The sequence below is a fragment of the Mobula birostris genome, chromosome 4, assembly GCF_030028105.1.
Source record: "Mobula birostris isolate sMobBir1 chromosome 4, sMobBir1.hap1, whole genome shotgun sequence".
Taxonomy (NCBI): domain Eukaryota; kingdom Metazoa; phylum Chordata; class Chondrichthyes; order Myliobatiformes; family Myliobatidae; genus Mobula; species Mobula birostris.
In genome coordinates, this window is record NC_092373.1 from 65,103,718 (window position 1) to 65,129,772 (window position 26,055).

General features: G+C 39.8%; 1 protein-coding gene across 3 annotated transcripts in view; it reads left to right on the forward strand.

Moving 5' to 3' along the window:
- ap1s3a (adaptor related protein complex 1 subunit sigma 3a) overlaps window positions 1–26,055 on the forward strand; it is a 50,527-nt gene that overhangs the window by 2,699 nt on the left and 21,773 nt on the right. For 2 of the 3 annotated variants that reach the window (XM_072254608.1, XM_072254606.1), the window contains exon 2: window positions 17,008–17,186. In XM_072254608.1, the coding sequence (XP_072110709.1) occupies window positions 17,008–17,186 (179 nt within the window). Of the gene's footprint in view, window positions 1–15,220; window positions 15,328–17,007; window positions 17,187–26,055 lie in introns of all 3 variants that reach the window. The other variant, XM_072254607.1, reaches the window with a different exon arrangement.

Below are 26,055 nucleotides of genomic sequence, written 5' to 3' on the forward strand. Positions count from 1 at the left end.
AAAACTTAAATCTATAAATTACAAAAATTTTAAAAAGAGCAAAAAAATAGTTAATTTTTACAAGCCATTTAGAAATCTGTTGGCAGAGGCGAAGAAGTTGTTTCTAAATAGTTGAGTATGAGTCTTCAGGCTCCTGTACCACCTCCTTGATGGTAGTAGTGAGAAGAGAGCATGTCTTGGGCGGTGAAGGTCCTTAATGATGGATGTCACCTGAAGACACCGCCTTTGAAGATCTCCTTAATGGTGGGAGATGTTTGCGCCCATGATGGAGCTGGTTGACTCTATAACCCTCTGCAGCCTCTTGTGATTCTGTGTAGTGGAGGCTTTGTACTAGGCTGGGATGCAACCAATCAGAATGTTCTCCACCAAATATCTAGTATTTAAATTTGTAAGACATAGCAAAACTCCTCAAACTCCAATGCAGTCATGGAGAAGGCATGCTAGTGGCTTGACTGGATTCGATGTGTTGGGCCCATTAGAGGCTCTCTGAGAGGTTGATGTCCAGGAACTTGAAGCTGCTCATCTTGTGTGTGTTACTCAACTTCCCCTTCATGAAGTCCATAATCAGTTTCTTGGTCTTGATGTTGAGGACAAGGTTGTCATTGCAACAACTGTCAACCAGTCTATCTCATTCCTGTAAGCCTCTCCTTGCCATCTGAGATTCTACCAACAAGTATAGATGGTGTTTGATCTGTGCTGAGCCATACAGACATGAGTGTTGAGAGAGAATAATATGTTAAGCATGCATCCTTGAGGCCATTGCCTTAGTTTCTTTACACCCATGACTGCATGGCTAAGCACTGAAAGTTCTGAATACAATGTAGTAAAAGTATAACTTGTCTTTTTAATCATTCCATATTGCCCATAGAAATCTCCATCCAGGTGAGTGGGCTCGTGGATCTCACATACTTCAAGGATCGGAGCAAATTCTGTGTATGCAGACCAAAGGTTCAGTGCAGCCAGAAATTCAATGGTGGAGCTTAGCCAGTAAGCTCAGGGCCACTATTAACAAAGGAAAGCTAAACTCGCTGGCATAAATGAAGTAGAGATCAGCAAAACTCGCAGATAGATTCAGCCAATTTTCTCATGTGGAAGTAAAAGGACATGGCAAACATTGCTCCCTCAACTAGTATCACTTCCACAGGTTATGCTGCATTAATGTTTGTAGAAATGAGCCATGGATAAATTCCCACCTGACAGTACTGACTACACTTCATTTGGGGATCTTGAAATTACAAATAAAATTAGAAAATTCTGGAATACCCAGGGACTGGTGGTGATACAGCATTAACTCTGTTGTTCTTTGTTGGAGAGAACAACAGAGTTAATACTGTCACACCACCAATTCAGTCTTTTTGCTGCTCACCAGTCGCAGACAGCAGACATACGAGATTCTGGCTTTCATTAGATGAGCCGTGGAGCAAAAGAGTACTGAGATTATGAAACAATTTTACAGTAACTCTGTTTAAACTACGACTGGAATTTTGTTTGCACTTCAGTCACTGCCGATTAAGAAGAACTTAATTGTATTGGAGCGGTTACAGAGGAGATTTATCAGGGTGTTGCCTAGGTTGGAATGTTTCAGGAGAGCCCGCATGGATCAAGTTTGTTTACCTTGGATTGGAGGTGACAATGATGGGACCAAATAGTGGTGTACAAAACTATGACATAAATGGGGAGGATAGTGAGAAGCCTTTCCCCATAACAGAAATACTTAAGATCAGAGGGCATACATTTAAGGAAAGGATTTAGAGAGTTAAAAGAGATCTGAGGAAAATTGTCTCTACCCAAAGATTCTTGATGCATATGAAGTTGGTGGGGCAGATACTTCCTCAATATTTAGAAAGTGTCTGGGTACAACTTGAATTGCAAGTCATAGGTTGGTTAAAATGGGTAGTGGTGATCTGCATCGATGTTGTAGGCCAAAGGGCCTGTTGTGCTGTATGACTCCAACTCGATGACAGGTTTTTAGTTTCCTTCCCTCCGACTGCCCATCTCCACTCTTCTCTGCAACTTAAAAGACATTTGTTTTCCAACTTTTTCAATCTAATGAAAATTCATTAACCTGAAATATTAACTCCACAGATTACGCTAGGCCTGCTGAGTAACTCTGGCATTTTCTACTTTTATACCAGATGTCCAGTATCAGCAGTTCTTTTTTTTTTGCCTTTTTAAATCCTGAACTTGTGAAACATACATATAAATAGAAGTCTTTTGAACATATTAATTAGTCATCCTTTTCCATTACCTTTGAAATATCATCAGGTTTGTAAAAATAAAAGAAAATTCTCTCTGTGTGTTACATATTCCAATATGTGAAAAGTATATTTCATTAATTGGAACAAGCTCCTCACCAATATATTGGAATTGTCCTATTCATCTACACAAAATAAGCCCTTTTATTTTTAACATTCTCCAAAAGAAACATTTAATCTGATTTTAAAAATTTAAATCTAGTTAGTCATCATGAAATATCACAGTAGATGGGCCAGAAATGGTTGAAGAAAGGTGAGCAAGAGAACTGGGCTAAAATTAATTTATTATATTGATAGCACAGTTGAGTGGAGTAACAGTGATTTATTTTCCCAACGTGGTTATACAATACTGTGCAAAAGTCTTGGGGGGGGGGGAGTGTGTGTGTGTATATATATAATTTTCTTTTTAAAGATAGGATGCCTAAGAATCTTGAACAGTATTGTAGTAATTTTATGCATTGCATTGCACTGTGCTGCTGCAAAAAAACAAATTTTATAATGTATGTGAGTGATGATAAACCTGATTCTAATATGGGTCTCTATTGTGGACTGAGAGTGGGAGGAGGCGAGGGAGTGGGAAGCACCAGAGGGACATTCTGTAATGATCCGTAATCCAAATGATCTTGCCTGGTGTCTCAGTGAGTATGCCCCGGCACTCCTTCTCTGCCACCTGCCCACAGCCCTCCACAGTGTTCCACCCTTGCTGTTCCCAACATTCCTTGTTATTGTCAGATTTCTGAACTCACTCTCCGGTCTATGTTGACAAATACAGTACCTTGCTGAAGTCCTAGGTGCCCTTGCTGTATGTATGTGCTTAAGACTTTTGCACAGTACTGTGTGCTTTGATGTTGGGGATATTATTGTTGTTTCGCTGTTCAGTTCATATGTTAGTCCTGTCTGATTCATTTGTCCCAAATTTTATTTGGGGGTGGGGAAGAGAGAAACAATTTTAAATTAGACATGAGTCTTAAAATACAAACTAATTCTGAATATCTCACAAAATGACATCAATTCATGGAAATGACACCAAAAACTCCAGCATTTAATTCAGAAACTTTAAGACATTTATGCAATCATCTCTGAAGGTTACAAATATTGTAATCTTTAGGAATGTGCATGGAGTCACTGGAGAGGATGTTTTCCCATTTAGTAAAAAAACTAAAGCATAACCTTTTTTCCCTATCTCTTATCCAAGGAGTTAGAATTAGAATTTAGAACTTATTTAAATCGTACATCATTCCCACTACGTGAGGGAGTAAAACTTGATGGTATGACTCCACTGCAATGTACAAACACATGGATTTAGAAGTCTAATGGCTTGTAGAAATAAGCTGTCCCATAGCTCTTGGTCCTGGCTTTAATGCTGCAGTACAGTTTGACAGATGGAAGCAGCTGAAACAGTTTATGGTTGGGATGACTGGTGTCCCCGATGGTCTTCCAGGCCTTCTTTCTGTACCTGCTGCTGTAAATGTCCTCAATGGAGGGAAGTTCACATCCACTGATGTGCTGGGCTGTCCATACCACTCTCTGCAGTGCCCAGCGATCAAGGTTGGTGCAGTTCCCGTACCGGGCAGTGATACAGCCAGTCAGGGTGCTCTCAATGGTGCCCCTGTAGAAGGTCTTGAGGATTTGGGGGCCCATGCCAAACTTTTTCAGTTGCCTGTGGTGGAAGAGATGCTGTTGTGCTTATTTTGCCACAAAGCTGGTGGTACAGTCCAGCTGAGATCATCAGTGATCTGTATACTGAGGAACTTGAAACTACTCACCCTCTCAACTGCAGTCCCATTGATGTTGATCGGGGCAAGCCTGTCTCCGTTCCTCCTGTAATCCACGAGCAGCTCTTTTGTTTTTTTTTTGGACATTGGGGGAGAGGTTGTTATCCTAGCACCGCTGTGTGGGGTGAGCTGTTTTGTCACCACTAGAAATAAGACTAATCAAAGTTGTCATCTGCAAATTTGATTGGCACATTGGAGCTGTGTGTGGCAGTACAGTCGTGGGTGTAAAGGGAGTAAAGAAGGGGACTCAGAACACCACCCTGGGGGGCACCTGTGCTGAGGGGCAGAGGAGAAGGAGCCCATCTTTACCACCTGTCAGCAATCCAATAGGATCCAGCTGCACGAAATGGGGTGCAGGCAGAATTAACAGTACAAATTGTATTTCAGGTACTTTTGCAAATCCAGGAAGATCCAATGTGATCTCTCATCCTGCACATTTCCAAAATACTAGTAAAGGTCTTCTATTTAAGCAATAATCCGGTTGCACTAAGCGTATGTTACAGAGCACATTCTAACAGCAGGGCTGCTGATGAATGCCTGTAAGTTGCATTTTTTTTAAACTTTTGGTTTGTTAAGATGTTTGATTGTTATAGGTTGACAGAATTGTGTGTTTTTAGTGTATATAAAACAGACAAGATGAGGAAAATGTTTCAAGTTTTAAATTCTTTAATAAATTGTAGCTAGTGTTGTAATGATAATATTTGTATATTTGCATCCACACTTTTACTATTCCAAGGTTTTTGCTGATACCCACTGATTAACAACTTGTGATTAGTCAGTAGTTCATGTACAATTTTGAAGAATGCATGCCTAATGCCAATCATGCAAATTGTTTTATAAAGTGTGACAAATGTAGTTTAGACCAGGGGTTTCCAAATTGGGATCCACAGACTCCTTGCTTAATGGTGTTGAAACACCTGGTTTAGAATATAGAAATATTTTTTTCTAAGCAAGTCTTTGTTTTTCTATTATCTGTTAAAAGTAAGATCTTATAAATGTTCCATCAATGAAGTTACATGGTGTAATCAACTCCTGTATATGGTCTCAATGCCTTGTATTTTAACCCATGTTGTTTAATTGTACTGTAGAAACTCGTTTGATCTGTGCAGGCCAGCATACATTTGAAAATACTTTTGTATTCAATTGGTTACATATGGTAACCTGAGATCAAAGATAAAGTTTAACATTCCAAGCAGGCTCTACTTGCTACATTCCAACAGTAACAATCTCACTGGGTTTGAAACACTTTGAAACAATTAGAGATGTCAGCATCCTTGTATTTCCTCTTCACTTTGCATCTCTCCTTGAAAAGATGGGTGGGAGAAGTAGTAAATATTAAAACGCAAACAACTCTACTGTAAAGATGAAGCCACACTCAGGTTGGAGGAACGACACCTTATATTCTGTCTGGGTAGCCTCCAACCTGATGGCATGAACATTGACTTCTCTAACTTCCGCTAATGCCCCACCTCCCCCTCGTACCCCATCTGTTATTTATTTTTACACACACATTCTTTCTCTCACTCATCTTTTTCTTCCTCTGTCCCTCTGACTATACCCCTTGCTCATCCTCTGGGTCCCCCCCCCCGCCCCCCGTCTTTCTCCCGGGACCTCCTGTCCCATGATCCTCTCATATCCCCTTTGCCAATCACCTGTCCAGCTCTTGGCTCCATCCCTCCCCCTCCTGTCTTCTCCTATCATTTTGTATCGCCCTTCCCCCTCCCACTTTTAAATCTCTTACTATCTCTTCCTTCAGTTAGTCCTGACGAAGGGTTTCGGCCTGAAACGTCGACTGTACCTCTTCCTAGAGATGCTGCCTGGCCTGCTGCATTCACCAGCAACTTTGATGTGTGTTGTAGTAAATATTAAATTGTCTCTTGTATGTCCAGTCCTTGTAGAAGACTTTTAAAAAGACTGCTTCTTAAAGAAATTAACCTGGTGAACTTTTGGCCTCCAGGTTTTGGCAAAACCTGCTGTTTTGCCTTGCAGATCTCTGCTTAATATAACACTGCCCTGTGTCCTCTTTTATCTGTGTACGTGAATTCTGTTTTGTGGAGGCAAATAACCGCCGTGCCAGGCACTTTCCCAGATAGTGAATCATTGACTGGACTGTCGAACAACTACCCCTCTCCTTCTGTAAACCATCATTGTGCGCATTGAGTACATGCAAAAGAAAATTAGTTCTCGGTTATTAAAGAGTACAGTACTAGAATATAAAAGCAAGGATGTAATGTTGAGACTTTATAAAACATTGGTGAGGCCTCTCTTTGAATGTTGTGAGCAGTTTTGAGCCTCTTGTTTTAGAAAGGATGTGCTGAAACTAGAGAGTGTTCAAAGGAGGTTCGCAAAAATGATTCCAGGATTGAATGACTTGTCCTATGAAGAGCGTCTCATTGCTCTGGGCATGTATTCACTGGATTTCAGAAGCATGAGGGGTAACCTTATTGAAACCTATCAAATGGTGAAGGGCCTTGATAGAGTGGATGTGGAGAGTATGTTCCCTTTGGTGGGAGAGTCTAAGACCAGAGAACGCAGCCTCAGAAAAGAAAGATGTCCTTTTATAATGGAGATGAGAAAGAATTTCTTTAGCCAGAGTGTGGTGAATCTGTGGAATTCTTAGCCACAGGCAGCTGTGGAGGCCAAGTCTTCATGTATGTTTAAGGCAGAGATTGATAGATTTTAGATTGATCAGGGCCTGTAGGGGTACAGGGAAAAGGCAGGAGATTGGGGCTGAGAGGAAAATTGGACCAGCTGTGATGAAATGGCAGAGTAGACTTGATGGGCCAAGTAGCCTAATTCTGCTCCTATATCTTTTGTACTGAGATACAGTGAAAAGCTTGTCTTGCATACTGTCCTTACAGATCAAATCTAGAGGAAATATTGTATCATTTAATGCATGCATTACTAAATGACAATAAAAGAGGACTGCATGTTCTCATAATCTAAAAAAGATCATTGCACAGTGCATTGAGGTAGAATAAGTTGAAGCAATAACAATGCAGAATAAAGTGTAAAGCTATTGAAGAAGTGCTACGCAGGTAAATGATAAAGTGCAAAATCATAAGAAAGTAGATAGGGAAGCTGAGAGTCCATCATGTTGTACAAGAAGTCTGCTCAAGAGTCTGATAACAGTGGGGTAGAAGCTGCCCTTGAGCCTGGTGTAATGTGTTTTCAGGCTTTGTATCTTCTGCCCAATGACAGAGAGAAGACAATGTCAGAGATGGGTGGAGTCTTTGATAATGATGACTGCTTTACCGAGGCAGCATGAAGTATAGACAGTCCTAGAGGGAAGGCTGGTTCCTGTGACGTACTGGGAGGTGTCCCCAATTCTCTAAAGTTTCTTGCAGTCAGAGGAATTGCCATAGCAAGCCAATATGCATCCAGACAGAATACTTTCAATGGTGCATTAATAAAAATTGATAAGGTCAATGGAGAACATGCTAAGTTTCTTTAACCTCCTGAGGAAGTAGAGGTGTTGGTGAGCTTTCTGAGCTATTACATCAACATGGCTACACAAGCATGGGCTATTGCTACTTTTCATACCTCGGATATTGACACTCAGGAATTTAAAGGTGTTGACTCTTTCCGCTTCTAATCCCTCTATGAGGACTAGTGTGTGTACCCTTTCTTACCCTATGATCAGTTCTTTGGTCTTACTGACGTTGAATGCAAGACTGTTACTATGACACCATTCAGCTAGCTGTAAATCTCACTCCTATATGCCCTCTCATCACCATCTGAAATACTGCCAACAATAGTTGTATTGTTAGCAAATGTAGATGGTACTTGAGCTGTGCCGAGCCACACAGTCATGGGTGTAGAGAGAGTAGAGCTGTAGACTAAGCACACATCCTTGAGGTACGCTGGTGTTGATTGTCAGCAAGCTGGAAATGTTATTTTCTAACCACACACACTGTGGTCTTCTGGTTAGGAAGTCAAGGACACAATTGCAGAGGGAGGTACAGCAGCCCAGGTACTACAATCAGAATTGTAGGAATGATGGTGCTAACTGCTGAGTTGGAATCACTAAGCAGCATGCTGACACAGGTACTCGTATTGTCCAGGTGATCCAAGGCTGTGTGAGGAGCCAATGAGATCGCATCTGTAGTAGACCTATTGTGGCAATAGGCAAATTATGGTGGGTCCAGGTCTTCGCTGAGACAGGAGTTAATTCTAGCCATATCCAACCTCTCAAAGCGCTTCCTCACTGTAGATGGTGAATGCTACTGATGTTAGTCATCAATAGCTACACACAATTTATTACTATTATTTTCCATCAAGGAAAAAATACTGTGCAGGCACATGATTCAATAGCCTGCACATTAATTCATGAATATCTGTTGGACTTCCAGTTTCCTGCATGATAATTAAGTACTCGGCACCATGTTTAAGGTCGAGCGATAATACAATAGAATCTGAAAGGATCTAAGGTTGTGGCCAGAGACACCATATGGGCCTGAAGTTTTCTGTGGATTCACCCTCTGGTAGACTGATCTTGCACCTGTGATGGTAACTGTAAATTTGGGTGCACCAGACACTAGAGTCTTTCGGGGTGAATGGCATAGAATGTTTTAAGCTCATCAGTAATGCTGCCCGATTTTGACCCCTCCACCTTTAACTCTGCCTGAGAACACCATATGGTCCATTGGGTGAATTGAGGAGCCCTCGGGTTGAATGTTGCAGTTAGGTGAGTCAGGCACAAGTCACATTTCAGTGAGACAGAACACACGGCATCCCTCAGTTCTCTTTGGTAGGTTAGTCTTGTCCTTAGTTCATTAACTAATCCTCAATAAAAATGATTTATTTCATCTCCTTGAACAGTCTGGCTTATGAAAATTTATAAATTAATGATTTTAAAATATTTTGTATATGACTTTGTTTTAATTAAAAATCTTTCAAACATAATTACAAAATCTATCTGTGGAAGAAAAACAAACTATAACAAGACAAAGTAGTGCTAGAGATACAAACTGTATTGTATTACATTTGGTGCACTGTCAATTGTACATACTGTATAGTCACTGAATTAGAGGTGTCCTTCAGCAACAAATATCCACTCCATTACTGCTGGACCTTAAACTTGGTGCTGAGTATTTAATTATCATGCAGTAAACTAGAAGTCCAACAGATAATTGTGAAATGACGCGCAGGCTATTGCAATATCTGCCTACACCAGATTTTTTTCTCTCGATGCAGCATAATAACATAATGCAGTAATAGCTTGTGTGTAGCTAGTCAGAATCAGAATCTGAGTCCAGGGGAAGTCATGTGTGTTGTTGAATAGAAGAGTCTTGCACCATCTAGTGAGTTAGGTGGTGAAAACATCCTTCATAAATTTGACTGTGGTTTAGAAGAATTTTGGTTCTTTTTCTTTTTATTGGTCTATGAGATTGAATTGGGCAGGCTCTGAAGCTGGGCATAGATTATTGCAGGGCAACACAGGCAGCGCTGCCTTGTGACACCAGAGACGTGGATTCAATCCTGATCTCGGGTGTTGTCCTTTTGGATTTTGCACACTTTGCTTTTGACTGTGTGGGCCACCCCTGGGTGCTCCAGTTTCTTCCGCATGCCAAAGATGGGTGGCTTGTTACGATAATTGGCACTGGCGTGTATTGGAATGGTGGAATCTGAAGGAGTTGATGAGAATGTGGGAGGAATAAAAAACGGGATTAGTAGGGGCGTGCTAATATCGATGTTCAGTACAGACTCGGTGAACTCAACAGCCAGTTTTCATATGGTATCTCTCTCTGATTCGCTATTATCCATGACAACCCCGGGCCCCATAGTTTTGCCCCATTTTCCACAATATGGATGGGAACTTTATTCTTTTAAAAAAATAGGATGAAATGAAGATACATTGTCCAAATTTAATTAGATTCAAAGCTTGTGTGTGTTTTAAATTACTCCAATACACCTGTAACCTCATTTCTTCTGCCATCAGATCTCTACTTCTTGGATAAAATGACAAGCTGCTGATAGTTTCCCTGTGTCATTTGCTCTCTGGTTGTTGTCCTATACTTTCTGGATAATGAAATCTGACTTTTTGTCATTACAGGTATTGAGGTGTTTGCCAAGACTAAAGTCATTCTTGAATGTATCATGGATGTGTCATAGTAATACCTACCTTGCCGACTCCTTTCTCAACTTGCATAAACCCCCATCAGCAATGTTGGAACCTAACTCATGATAATGCGAACTATTGAAGCTTGTTTAATCTATTTTTTTGTATTGGAAGGCATGTTTTGCTTTGCAATGTGTCATGATATGCTGACTGCCAGAAAACTCCAACCTATCTGATGCTCAACATCCTTTGCAGCATATTATGGAGGATTATGAAATAGTAGTTAAAGACGAACCCTGAACCTTTATTGTTTCTGATATTTATTCTAGAATTCAAATTTTCCAACATTCTTAATGAAAAATAATTGTACGTATCTATGCATTAACTGAAACTAATTTGCATGTCAAACTAATATAAAATTCTCTCTGAAAATGACTAGAAATAATTTTACTAAGAACTATATAAAAATGATTTCTTCCTTGGGGCAAAAAAATTGTAAGAAGTGGTTCCTGAAAGCCGATTTATCTGGTTCAGTCATCCTGATAACCCTTTATGATTACCAAAGGAACACTACAGAATTTTCATAGTGCTATATTTGCCACATAATAATCTGTAATAGTTCGGCTTCCTGAATTTCATTGTTTTAGTAACATTTTCATAACAAAATTAGGCAAATTTTAAAGTAACTGCAGATGCTAGAAATCTGAAATTAAAATTGAAACTGCTAGCAACGTTCACGAGTTCAAGCAACGTCTGTAGAGAGAGAAACTTGCGAAGACTTTTCATCAGAAGTGTTGAACTATTGCAAAGTCATCAATCTTGAGCATTAGCTGTGTTTCTGCCTCAAAAGATGTTGACTGACCTGCTGAGCATTTCCAGAAATTAATTAAAGGTCCCCATTGCAATATTTTTGTGATTAAAACTTGATTTTATAGAGCCTAGTTCATGAATTGTAGTCTGATCTTCTCAATTTTCATTTCACTTTGTGAGAATCATTGAACTCTGCTTGGTTTGCCAGAATCTTTCTAAATAATAAATTAGCGTCTGTACGGGATATGAATTAATTAACTGATCTCAGAATCAAGCTGACAGAAGTGTGCATTTCACCTCAGTTGGGACCATTTAGAAATTGTGCAGAGATGTAACAGATGTGAGGTCTGGTAACTAGACTTGAGATAACAGATTGCAAGGCACAGTCCTAGATGTGCAATGGCCTTTTGACAGCCCATGCTCTCATGTCCACGTAACTGTCTCAAAATATCTCTCAGCGAGACATCTTAAAAGCAGAAGTGAAATGGATATCAAATGTATATTTAAGAATAGATTTAAATGATGCAAGTTTACTAAATGCATCAATATAAATTAGAAACATAGAAAACCTACAGTACAATATAGGCACTTTGGTTCATGATGCTGTGCTGAACATGTACTTGCATCTAAGTTAATAAAAAGACAAATTTTCACATTTGATGATGCTGCCTTATTCAAATGAATAGGGTCTCTGTACATCAACATATGGGGGGAGAGGTAGAGTAGAAAAATAGAGCTGAGGTTGAGATCAGCCTTGATTCTTATTCTTGTATTGAGGCTAAAATATGTGAACAAGTTTATAAGGTGAAAATTAGCATTTTCTAAAACCCCTTGCTGTGCAAGACAGAAAGTAATAAAAGTTGATGTGAAAACATTTGTCAAAAATAACTGCTGTGCCACCACATTAATCACATGTAAGTTTGAAGAGGCACTAGAACACATTACACTAAAACTAACAGTAAGCTTGCCCATTGTGTAGCTGGAAACGACCAATTGAGAGTGGCTTAAAATGAAATTCACTTGAGGTCCATGGGAGATTTCTCAACATTGTGGGAGTGTGTAATTCACTGATTTGAAATTTTAGCTCCTCAATGCGTTCCCTGCCCACTGTGTGACAAAATGACCAACAATATTGCAATGTGTGTCACTCTCAGCTGAGTAAACCACATTAATTACTAGCCCCCAGTGATGTTCAACAACAGGTCAAGTTCTCTCTTTCAGAAGGAAGTCCATTTTGTGCTAAGATCAGCTATGTTGTGAGGTGCTACTCATCAGGAGATGTACATATATTGAAGTAGGGCGTTTAAGTGGCTAGATAAGGAATTCATTGACAGAACTAACATTGAGGAGAGATCTACAAGGCAAGTGTGAGCAGAGTTTAAGTATGTTTTTAATATTTTTCTAGCTGATCATTACAAGTGTCACACAGTTTGCAATGGGGACGATGATGTTGTAGACTCTTTAGAAGGAAGGCTGGTGGTGCTGGTCAGGGATATCAACTTTCTGCTCATTTTGTTCATGCTCGTCTGGCTTTATGGTCCCTCGAGCTCCAGAACCCTCCATAACTCCCAGGGAACAGGCTGTTCGCTTTGCTTTGTATGGCGTGCAAGCATGCAGTTCGCCTCAACGATCGAACTGCATCTAGAGTGATTTTAGTTGATTAACCCACACAAGTAAAGGTACCCCTTGTTCCTCAGATCCATCTCTCAGTGCTGACATCTACAAGTATCCTGCAATTTGGACTCTGGCAACTTGAAGCATTTGTGTGAGCTGCCAGAAAGGAAAGGAAGTCTCTTCACGACCTACAATGTGCTGGATATATGGAGGACTGAAATTCTTCAAGGATTTATGTTATTCAAGGGTGCTTTTAGGGGTACATTCTTGGGAAACCAGTAAAACTGGCAAATCCCAATGCTTGATATGCCACTTTTTCTTTACTGAAACTGAAAATGGATAACATCTTCCCTCTTGAGTCAAGAGCCTCAGTTAACCTCTCAGATATACCAAGGCCAACAAGAATGATTCAGAGACCAACATCAACGGAAGAAGTGGTCCAGGCCAGAACTTGTTCTCTGTGATTACAGAATTTGAAAACATAAAGCAGTGAGTGCAATACACCTCAGGTAGGTTCAGGCTAAACACAGTGTTTCAGAAGACCCTCTAGGAATTGGTTCCATGCAGATGATCATGTTTGCTCCTGCCACAAGATCCCTAAGTGGCCAGGCTTGCCCAACCCTAAGACTCCAGTTGTGGAGTGCTGCTAGTGGCATCAGCACCTAAGAAAGAAATCAGCAGTTAAGTGCTGAACAGAAGTGTTAGATTTGGGAAGCATGTCTCATAGTTAGTTCCAAGGCTTTCCAGTCAGGTCTCTTGTCATCAGCAGAACTTGCCTTTTAAATGTTGCGTAAAATAGAACTTAGCATGCAGTGGTTCTACTGCAGCTGTTGCATGCTGGTCATTAGCTGGAATTTTGAACATGGGTTAATGTCACCACAGGTTAAAACGTATGAAACAGGTACTGATTGTGGATGATCAGCCATGATCACAGTGAATGGTGGTGCTGGCTCGAAGGGCTGAATGGCCTACTCCTGCACCTATTGTCTATTGCATGATAACTGATGCTATGAGGTGCGTGCCTGGTGCCAGAGAAATTTTAGATGCATTAAAATGAATAGTGCAACCCTGATATCACCCTGAAATGATGGGTACCATGTTTTACTCTGGGCAACCTCTACCTTAATACATGTAATCTAATTCCTCAGCAAATGCTCCTTCTGGATTTCTCTACAGCCTTTGACAGAGCTGACCACATCATCTTCTCCAAAGCCTCTCTGCCATTATCCAGCTGTGTGGGATTTGTCAAACTGCCCTAGCTCTTATTCCTCTCCATCCATCCACAAATTCATAATTTCTCACCATCCTCAGCCATATTCTTGGTCCCCTAGTCACTAGCTCTTATCATTTTCACTAGTGTCTGTTTCTGATGTACATGGATGCTTGGTTAAAAACTTCACTACACTCACCCTACATTTCAAATTTCTCCATGGGTTCTCCTCAGGTTCTGTAACCTCATCTAGTTTTACTTTTCTCTGATTGTGTTGTGCTGCATAAGCTCTAGCTTAATTGTTCCCCATTGCAATTGCTCCACCACTGGCAGTAGATCCTTCAGCTGTCAATGTCCTAGAGTTGGGAATTTGTGAATGCCTTTCCTGTTAATTTCTTCTTAAAATACACTACAAAGGCAAGGCCTGGATAAGTTGAACCTTGGCTGTACTCCTTCAGTGGAAAGAAAAACAAAGGATATACTTGCAATGAGGGTATGCAGTGAGGTTTCACCTGATTGATTCCCAAGTTTGTCATGTGAGAATAAATCAAGTCAACTGGTCTAGTGAAATGCAATATGGTAGATACAGAGTAGAGGTTTCCCTGATCGATATGTTTTGAACTAATGGTCACTGTCTCAAAATAAGGAGTAGGCAATTCAGGGTGCAAATGCGAAAAGAAAATTCTTCCCTACTTCACATAAAATGGTGAATTTTTTCAAATCATTACCACAGAGCACTGTAGGGGCTAGGTCATTGAGAACATGGACCAAACAGATCAAAAAAACATGTAGATATTACTGAAATAGAATCAACAGGTTTGTTTACCAGGAGACTCATCTTTTGGTTAGAGCTCCAATCACTGCAGTACTGGGCTTTGAATTATATCAGTGAAAATTCTCATCTTCAACGGATAGATAAAAGAAGAACTTCATTCATTGACAACTTTAGAGTAATTCAATAAAAGTTGTTCTGAAGAGTGCATGTTGTTCTAATTTAGAGATATTAAAGACTGGGACAAAATGAAAATTCCTTATTTATAAATGAAAATTATTTATCTTGGAATTACTGCAAAGTATTGTGCATTCAAAAAGCTTTCTTGCAATTTATATTCTCCTTGGGTTTTGGTATTCTGATGGGTTTACTGGTAAGTTGAATTGAAGGGACTGTAAAATTTAGTTGTTTGTGATTTTATGAAACTCTTGGGTGGTGAGAAAGAATTTCTGCAAAATATTTCTAATTCAATCGTAACTATAACCTGTGTTGTTATTGAGTGGTGAGCAGTAATCAGTCATTATTCTCAATGGAGTTAATTATTTCACTCCAGACATTGAAATTGTCACCAACACCTGCAAAATAAATTGTGCTTCATAAAGAAAGCAATAGAAGGGAAAGGAATGGAATATGAGAAGAGTAAATATGAAAGTAAATAGAATATATTTTTAAAATCCTCAGTACCAGAAATCAAATGACATAATTTGTGCTTCGATTCTGAAGGTGGTGTTGCTGATAGGGAGGAGATTTTACCTTGAAGATTTATGAGAAAGCAGACGCTGTCTCCTGAATTGCAAAGCTGTAGTTATCTCTAATCTACAATAAGAATGGTAGATATACTGCAATTTCATGTTGGTTTTAGAAACATCTCTTTAAAAAAAAAACAAAACTAATTTAGTCTGAACTTATTTACCACACCTGGAGGGGTGACTTTTCAGCTTTCTCTCTTGCCCCCCATTTTACTTGTTGATCCTTTTCTTTCTCCCCTTCTGTGTCTGAGCTATAGAAGTGTGTATTTCCAAATCCCTGGTAAGTAAATTTTATAATCCCATATTGCACAACTTTCTAAAGCAATTAATACAGGGCAGGGCAGCACCTGGGAAGAAACTGAGCATTTTAGCAATAGGTATAAGATACTTAAATGTTTGTGAAATTAATAAATATGTGCATTTGCAGAACTAAATTGCTCAAATGTAGTAAGTATCCAATATAATGTAGTAGAGAAATTTAGTGCAAAATCCCAACTTGTAAAATATTTCAGTAGCCCGAACTGATTTTCTGTACTTCAAATGATCTTTACTATGTAAAAATACTTATTATATCCAGAAACTAATACTATTTATATTCATAAAGAAGTTACAAAATGAGTAGTGTTCATTCAGGTCATCTTATCTGTGCTGGCCCGAAAAAGAACTATACAGTCTAATCTAACTTTCTAGCTCTTGGTCCAGGATGTGGTGACAAAAGGCAATTTAAATGCATATCTAGGTCATTTCTAAATATACAGAGTATTTCTGAATGATATGTCAGAGTGCTTAAGAACTTAATAATGCTCCAAGTGATAAACAAATTGCCTCATCCCCCCTCTAAACCCCCCATCAATTATCTCCCATGATATTTGCCATTTGTTTAAGGGATTTGTTCATTTTATCTATTATATATCAGTGCTCCCCATATTGCTTAAGAATTAACTTATTTTTGAAATTAAGTGTTTTGTTGTACTTATTCTATTAAACCCTGTTGGTTCTTATTATTAGCAGAGCATTGCTGATTTTTGTCCCAAGGCAAGTTACCAACTGAAGAGTTTTGTTCTCTAATTTGAATAGATTCATTTTCTGATTTATTAAAGGCCAACATGCATTTAAGCCCATAACCTTCACCATTACTCCTGAATTAAAAGATGTCTTGATGTTAGGGTATCTATTCTTCCCTATCTCTTCATCCAATTAGCTGGGGGATCTTTTGTACACACCTGTGAAAATAACCACCTGAGGTGTGGCATTTCTGCTGAAAGTCTGCACCTTAAATAGTGTGGACTTTATTGTTCAGGTCTTCAAACTGAAGAGGTGAACTAACAACTTTCTGATTTTGAGGTGAGTATGACACATGGTATTGGCTAATTCCTAACTTAAGCAATGCATGTTTCAGAGGCTTCATTTCAAACTTGATGCCTGTGTAGATATTATCTAAACATCTGGATTCTATTCTTCAATCTCTTGAGGTCAATTAACACATCAGATCACAGGACCAGTTCTAACTTCAATGGTTTTGTGCCTGTTCCTGTTGCTTTCTGTTTTCGTTTTCCAATATTTGCAAAGTATCATTTTTGCTTATTTATTTTAGTGTGTACCCAGTAATCATTTCTAATGTCATACTGGGCTACTCAGCATGCTCTTTTGTAACACATTAATTGTCAGGTGATCCAATGCCACTACTACCAGTAAGAAAGGGTAAGGAAGCATACAGAGAAGCTGCACTGAATTCTTAAAGATGACTCTTTCTCTTCACAGATGCGCTTTATGCTGCTTTTTAGCCGTCAAGGCAAATTGAGACTCCAGAAGTGGTACACTGTAATGGTTGATAAGGAGAAGAAAAAGATTACAAGGGAACTTGTTCAAATTGTGCTAAGTCGACAAGGCAAAATGTGTAGCTTTGTGGAATGGCGGGATCTCAAAGTTATTTATAAAAGGTTTGAATTATCTTCTTTATTAGTGCATACTTTCTGCAACATTTTTACTTCTAAATGGAATTTAAATTATTGATTGAACTTTTATTGTAGGTTTAGATTCTGGAGTATTATAGTCAGCAACAGCCTAACACTTTAAAAGCAGAGGCTTGCTCAATAGCTGACATCTGCTGTCTCTGTCCCCTGAAACTTACCATGTTTGATTTTTTAAAATATTCAGCCATAATCATCATCACCATCAGGTGCCATGCCCAGTTTGAGCTTTGACTGCCATGGCCCACACACTCCTGTTTCGGGTCAAGTGGATCAGTTCATTGGTATTTTTTTCCAGTTCTCTGGCTGCTGTCTCCATCATCATTTGTCTTTGTCTTCCTCTTGTTTTCTTCCCTTCAATCTTTCCCATAATTACCGTGCATTCTAACTGCTCTTTTATAACCACATGTCCAATGAAGTTACGTTGCCTTTTCATGATCTCATACATTATTTCTTTTTTTGTGATTGCTCTGTTCATGACATCCTCGTTAGATATTCGTTTCGTCCATGAAGAGGAATACTTGCATTTTAATTTACTAGCAGTCATTTTTAGTTTAGAACCTCCATTCCACATCAGTTTATATTAATTTAAATTTTCATACAATATACGAAACTCTTATTCTATGTCACTCCTCTATTGCTCTGTGTTACCAGGATTTATGGTTTAATGTCACTCTTTCATCTTCTCTTATTCAGTTAATCCAGAATTAATTGAACCGTAGCTTACTCCAGTTGACTGTTACTTTAATTCCTCACCCCACTTCCTGCCCTACCTATTAAATGGTCCCGGTGGTGTGCCTATCAAATAGCTTCTGGCAACCATGTCCAGCTCTTGGCCTTCACTACCAACCCCGGTGGAACTGTTCCTACTGGCAGGAGAAGGGGCAAAGGTGGGTTACTGACTCCTGAAAACAAGTTGCTTTGGGCAGATGGGGCTCATCAGCTGTGGTTGGCAGCTCATCTAGGAGAAGGAAAAGTCTGATCTCAAACCTCCACTGCCTTGCGGCTGTACCCGCTGATGGGGAAGGCTTTGGGTCATTAAGTCAATGCTGACTGGCCATTCCTGGGACGCAGCTGGTGCCAAACTGTATCGGTCGCAGCCGTTCCTTTGGATTCATCAGCTGCATGGAGAGGGTGAGCCTGCTGCATGGGCGACAGCTTGCTCATCATATTGTATTGCCCTGGCTTGCATATCACGTTTGCAGCTGGGACAAGATGTCCATGATTGACTACGGCCAATGGAGGGAATCAGCTCCTCCTCTGACCTCTTGTGGCCATTTAACCATTTCAGTGAAATCCCCCCTTAAAGCTCAAAGAACAGCTTCTTCTCGTTTTCTGTCTAGCCACTTTACACCAGTGGTCCCCAACCACCGGGCCGTAAAGCATGTGCTACCGGGCCGCGAGGAAACGATACGATTTGTCGATATGAAACGATATGAGTCAACTGCACCTTTCCTCATTCCCTGTCACGCCCACTGTTGAACTTGAAGGCACACGCGGTCATTACGTACACGTCATCCATGTCAGCACGGGAAGAAGATCAACTTCTCGAGCTTGCAAATGATGGTGGGCTGAAGAGTATGTTTGACATAAACACAAGGAATTCTGCAGATGCTTGAAATTCAAGCAACACACATCGAAGTTGCTGGTGAACGCAGCAGGCCAGGCAGCATCTCTAGGAAGAGGTACATAACATCTCTGCCAGCATTCTGGATCAAAGTCAAGGCTAAATATCCTGAGATAGCCACAAAAGCACTGAAAACATTGCTTCCATTTCCAACATATCTCTATGAAGCGGGATTTTCTGCAGTGAATGCAGTGAAAATTAAATTGTGGAATAGACTGGACATAAGGAACCCCCTTTGAGTATCGCTGTCTCCCATCACCCCTTGATGAAGGGAAACAATCCCAGGGTTCCCACTGATTCAGCGATATTGGTGTGTTGCAATGATTTTATATGTTCGTACGAGGAAAATATGCGCTGTGTGTTTAATATCCAAACATTACTTAACATGTTATGATGCTATTGACTTATAAGTGACTTATAATTGACTTATCACTATATTCATGTGAGGAAAATATGCGCCGTGTGTTTAATGTTAAATTCATTAGGTAAACACTTTTAGAAACGATATTGAGTGTATTAGCCACTTATAAGTGACTTATAGTTGACATTACCTATATTCCAGGCATGGTTAACACCCTCCCCCCCCCCCCCCCCCCCCCCCAGGGTTGCCAACTGTCCTGTATTAGTTGGGCCATCCTGTATATTGGGCTAAATTGGTTTGTCCCATACCGGACCACCCTTGTCCCGTATTTCCCCCGCTAAGGTAGAGCGTTCCTATGAAACCTTTCATGCCGAAATGGCGTAAAGTGAAGAAGCAATTACCATTAATTTATATGGGAAAAATGTTTGAGCATTCCCAGACCCAAAAAACTAACCTACCAAATCATATCAAATAACACATAAAACCTGAAATAACACTAGCATATAGTAAAAGCAGGAATGATATGATAAACACACAGCCTATATAAAGTAGAAATAATGAATGTACAGTGTAGTTTCACTGAACAGAATCACCAAAAACAATTTGTAGAAAAAAATTGGCACGTACGTGCATGCACACACAGGTGCCCGCGCAGGGCTTCATGGTCATGGTAGTCTTTCTCGGGGTAAACACAACGTATTTGACTGCTACGCTTGTCCGTTGGCAACCCTACCTCCCCCACCCACCGGGTCGGCCGGTCCGCAAGAATATTCTCAATATTAAACTGGTCTGCGGTGCAGGAAAGGTTGGAGACCCCTGCTTTACACCCTTGGTATCTGATGTATGTAACCATCCTGTAAAATTTAACTTGGCTTTTCTGTCTCCACAAATGCTGCCTGACCAACTGAAATTTTACAGCCAACTTTGTTTTGTTAGAAAAATCTACCCTATCTTCTACAAATGCTGCGTCACACTGAATATCCAACATAAAGAGCAGCTGTTCAGTCCAACCAGGCTGTGTTAGCACCATAGGTCTGTCTCCAGATTTTATGTCTAGAATTCTTTTGTGCTTCTCTGGTAAATCATCAATATAATTTACATTAGAACTGTCAGGAAGTGACTTGGCTGAGTTTTATATAGTCCCCTCCTGCTTTAGCATTGTTTCCAATCTCTTTAGGAAGTGGATCTGGTCTACCTGCTTTCTGCCTTTTTAAAAAGTTCAATTAATATTGTTAGAGTTGTGAGAGTCATGCCCCTTCAGTCCTTGGATATTAATTGCCACACGATATTTATAGTCTCAAAGGAAATGAGGATTAGCAGAGGTGGAAAATGGAAAATGAGCTGTTGATTGCACAAAAGCTCATTGCCATGTTCAAACACTGCCTTTTGCTATTCTGTTTGCCATGTCACCTTTGTCTCCGATGGTAATACAAGCATTGAGAACCAAAAGAGTGTTGCACTCATTTTTGCCTGATAATATTTGAGTAAGTTATCTGTCAATACCTGTTAGAAAAATTCTCCTCTTCAAGTCAAGTTTAATTGTCATTCAACCACACATGAATACCCATGGATTCAGCCAAATGAAAAGGCATTACTCTGGGGCCAAGGTGCAAAGCACAGTACCAGCAATCACACACAGCACAAGGCACATATAAACTAGCAAGCACATATTAGATATCCGTAAAATACAGTCACACAAAAAATTATAATCCAAGATCCTGAGTGCATGGATGTTGTGGGAGTCTGCAGTCGAATGCAATACAGCTTGTGGTTTGCTAAGTGAACACGAGATGGCAGCACTGGCTGCAGCTTGGGTGCCATGCCACGCTGCCTGCAGTGGAGCACAATGATTCCAATGCCTCTGTCCTGGCTGGCTGTGAACAGGCGACACTGCGGCTTGAAGCCTCGTCCTTGCAGCAACTGAGGTCATGCAGCTCCACCGCCGGTCCGCCAATAAATCAGTGACTTGGACTTGCAGCATTCCACATTAACGATATCCAGCAGAGCCTTGCGATCACAAGAAAAGCAACTAAGGTGATCACTTGCTGTTAGAGTGCACGCCACCTTCACGTACTAACTCCTCCGATACCTCTCTGATGTAAACAGCAGCGTGATTCACACCAAGTCCAGCTCCTTCACTTCCTCCGCTAGTCAGCAATTTGCTGATGAGGTAGACCTGCAGTACTTCAGGTTCTTAATGTTTGACAGGGTCTTGTGATTGTAAAAAAAATGTTTAAAAAGGACAATAACATCTTTTGATGGCCCCGTAGAAGCCGCTGTGATCTACCAGAGGTTGTATTACATAGAATATACATCAGAGAGGTAGGAATGCGAAGTCTCTAGTTGTGAAACAATGAAATTCAACATTTATTATTGGAAATCATTATTGGTTTTAGATGGAGCACTTTCTGTCTGGAGGTCAGTGACCAGTCTGTTCTGAGACCCTGCTGTTTGCTATTTTTATAAATGACTTGGATGAGGAAGTAGAAGGCTGCATTACTATGTTTACAGTTGACACATAGGATGGCGATGTTATGGATAGTGCACTGGGTTGTTGTAGTTGCAACAGGATACTGACAATATGCAGAGCAGCACTGAGAAGTGCGATGGAGTTCCATCTGGAAAAGTGTGAAATGATTCATTTTTGAAGGTCGAATTTTAAGGCAAGATATGGGGTTAATGGCAGGACATTTGGAAGTGTGGAGGGACAGAGAAATATTGGGGTCCAAGTCCAGATCCCTCAGAGTTGCTGCTGGTAGTCTTAAGAAGGCATATGATGTGTTGGCCTTGGAATATTGTGTTTAGTTCTGGTCAACTCATTATAAGAAGAATGTGGAAGCTTTAGAGAGGATGCACAGGACATTTATGAGGATGTTGCCTGGATTAAGGAGCATGTCTCATGAGGATAGGTTGAGTGAGCTGGGTTTTTTTTCTCTCTGCAGTGAAGGAGGATATGAGGTAACTTCTTAAAAAATATATTTTATTTAATTTTAAAGAAGAAATATAAGGACTCAATTCACACAACAATTAATACATATTGGAAAAAAATTAATTCAAATACTTTAAGTCTGAGAGAAAAAAAACATAAAAGACAGAGGAAAGAAAGGAGAGAAGAAAAAAGAAAAGAGGAAAAAAAAGAAGAGTAGGCATCCAGCTCTCAGAGTCAGTTTAAAATACAAATTAAAGAAACTAGTTTATAATAAGGGATATAGTAATTTAAAAAAATTAAAATAAATAAATTAAACAATCTGGGTGTTTAGGTAATCCAAATATGGTTGCCAAATCTCAATGAACATAGTGTATCCATTCCTAAGGGTATAACTAATCTTCTCAAGGGGTATACAACTTTGCATTTCTTTATTCCAATGATCACGTAGGTGGATAAAGGTGGATCACACTGATGGCCAGGGTAAACTGTATAAAAATGAAGATAATGCCAAGATTTCAGTACTTTTTTCAGTCTTTACCTATCCCATTATCCAATAATTTTTTTAAGATTCTCAAAGGATATGAGGTAACTTGATAAAGGTGTCCAACATTGATAAGAAGCATAGACAGAATTGCCGGCTAGAAACTTTTTCCAAGGGCAAAAATGGCTAATACCAGGGAGAATAATTTTAAGGTGATTGGAGGAAAATGCAGGGACGATATCAAAGGTAAGTTTATTTACACAGTGTGATGGGTGTGTAGAATACCCTGCCAGTGGTGGTGGTGGTTAGATATATTAAGGACATTTTTAGGAGACTCTTAGATGGGCAAGTGGATGATAGAGAAAATGGAAGGCTACGTAGGAGGAAAGGTTTAGATTAATTTTGAGTAGATCAAATGTATTGTAGATTATTGTGGGCTAAAGACCTGTACTGGGCTGTATGTATGATGAAACACCATTATGGAAAGGTCTAGAAAATATTTCAGTTCTACATTGCTATATCTTTTGTTCATTACTTGTATTTCATTATGTAAATGCATTATCATTTTTACAGAATCCAAGCATATTCCATTTATATTTATTTTTAATTGTATTCAGTGCATAGTTTATTAAACACTTCAGCCATATGGTATCAGAACAGATTTTAATGGCCTGATAAAAATAATGTGCTGCAACTTGAGTCTGATGGAAGACTGTCAGACATCATCTGAGAATACCATAATCAGAAGGGAAGGTTTTGATTGCATGTTAGAAGCACTGTGATTTGAAGAATAAGACTTTTGTCTTTAGTGGGAGTGGAAATATGGAAAGTCCTCTTGTTGATGAATTCTTGACCAAGGCCTTTCTCTTAAGAAGGATATCTGATACCAAACCAGGTTACAGACTTGTTGGACTGCATTTGTGACCACCTTTTCAATGAGAGTGTTATTCTTTGGGAGATGTTAGTGCTGACTTCCTGCCAGGATGTTAGTTTGCTGAAGGTCCATAAAGAGAAGCCAGTTTATAATATGCAGAGTGGAGCCTGATGCTGGTCAGGATGTAACACAGGTTAATCATAGTGCAGGATCCCAGCACAGTTCTGACATGGGACACGCGCTGCAAATGTACCTGGTTTCTGAGTGATCAGATTTTTGCTCAGCTGTCTCACTCTCTTGCTCTCTTTCTGCACTGTACTGCTGCCACAAAACAACAAATTTTACAACATATGCAATGCTTTGAAAAAGTGTTCATCCACCACAATTATTTTCACATTTTACCATCTCATTTTCTAAATTTAAAATATTGAACTAGGAGTTTTGAGCTAATCTACAAAACATTGCTCATCTCAAACTGAAATTCCCAAATCTGTCAGGTTTACTAAAATTTAAAAAAAAAACACCAAAATTGAGGCTGAAAAAGTAGCCATTCCCCTTTGTAATTGCTGGGTTAACTTCGCTCGGGTGCAATACACAGTATTTACCTTACCAACTCATCTAATCCGTTGATGTAGAAAACTGGAGAATCATCTTTTTTTCCAATGAATTCCTAAAAATAAATGCCCCCTCTCTCTGTCAGATCCAACAGTATGGTAGATTTTCAACAGGTCAGAACAAAATGGAGACAAAAGAGCATTCAAGACAAGTCAGGGAAATGATAATAGAGAAGCACAAATCTGGGGAAGGGTACTAGACCATCTCAAAGGCCCTGAACATATCTCAGAGCTGAGTGCAGTCCATCGAGGGGGAAAAAGTGGAAAGATATGAAATCAGAACCACATTGCCTCTAAACTTTAGTTGCCAGAGAAGTATGACACTTGTGACAGCTACTGTGATGCCAGCTGTCACTCTGAGGGAGCTGCAGAAGTCAATGTTGTAACTGGAGATGAAGTCCATGGCTTCATGATCTCTATGGCTTTGCACTGAAAGGGAAATTATGGAAGAGTGGCAAGGAAGAAGCCCAGGCTTTTTATATTAAAAAAAAAGCATATCCTTGCCTGCAAAGACTTTACAAAGCAACACTTAGAAGATAGTGTAAGCATGTGGAAGAAGGTTTGGTGGTTGGATGAGACTAAAGTTGAACCTTTTGGCCTCAAGTGGAATGTGTGGTATAAATCTAATACTGCGCATCAGCCAGGTAACACTATTGCTGCTGTGAAGTATGGTGGAGCTAGCATCATGGTATGGGGATGCTTTTCAGCAGCAGGGTCTGGAAATCTCAGGATTTATGGGAAAATGAAGACTGTTAAATACAGAGAGATCCTGGATAAAAACCTGCTAGCCTCTACCAGGAAGCTTGAACTGAAGAAGAAGTTCATCTTTCAGCAGGACAATGACCCCAACACACTGCCAATAGCTTCAAATGAAGAAAATTGATGTCCTTGAGTGGCAGAGCCCTGAACTCAACACATGATTGCTGTCCACCTCTGCTCCCAACTAACCTGGCACAGCTTGAGCAATTTTACAAGGAGGAATGGGCAAATCTTGTTTCATCATGTTGTGCAAAGCTGATAAAGACTTATCCAAAAAGACTCTAATAGCTGAGAGAGGCGGTTCAAAATCAGAATAACGTTTATTATCACCAGCATGTATCGTGAAATTTGTTAACTTAGCAGCAGCAGTTCAATGCCATACATAATACAGAAGTAGAAAAAAATAAAAAGAATAGTAAGTAAATCAATTACAGTATACGTATATTGAATGGATTAAAAATCATGCAAAAACAGAAATAATCTATATTAAAAAAGTAAGGTAGTGTCCAAGGGTTCAATGTCCATTTAGGAATCAGATGGCAGAGGGGAAGAAGCTGTTCCTGAATCGCTGAGTGTGTGCCTTCAGGCTTCTGTACCTCCTACCTGATGTTAACAGTGAGAAAAGGGCATGCCCTAGATGCTGGAGATCCTTAATAATGGACGCTGCCTTTCTGAGACACCACTCCTTGAAGATGCCCTGGGTACTTTGTAGGCCAGTACCCAAGATGGAGCTGACTAAATTTATAACCCTCTGCAGCTTCTTTCGGTCCTGTGCAGTAGCCCTCCACGGTACATCTATAGAAGTTTTTGAGTGTATTTCTTGACTTACCAAATCTCTTCAAACTCCAAATGAAGTATAGTTGCTGTCTCGTGTTCTTTATAACTGCATTTATATATTGGGACCAGGTTAGGTCCTCAGAGATCTTGACACCCAGGAACTTGAAACTGCTCACTCTCTCCACTTCTGATCCTTCTGTGAGGATTGGTATGTGTTCCTTCATCTTCTCCTTCCTGAAGTTCACAATCAACTCTTTCATCTTACTGACATTGAGTGCAAGATTGTTACTGCGACACCACTCCACCAGTTGGCATATCTCACTCCTGCACACCCTCTCGTCATCACCTGAGATTCTACTAACAATGGTTGTATCATCAGCAAATTTATAGATGGTACTTGAGTTATGCCTAGCCACA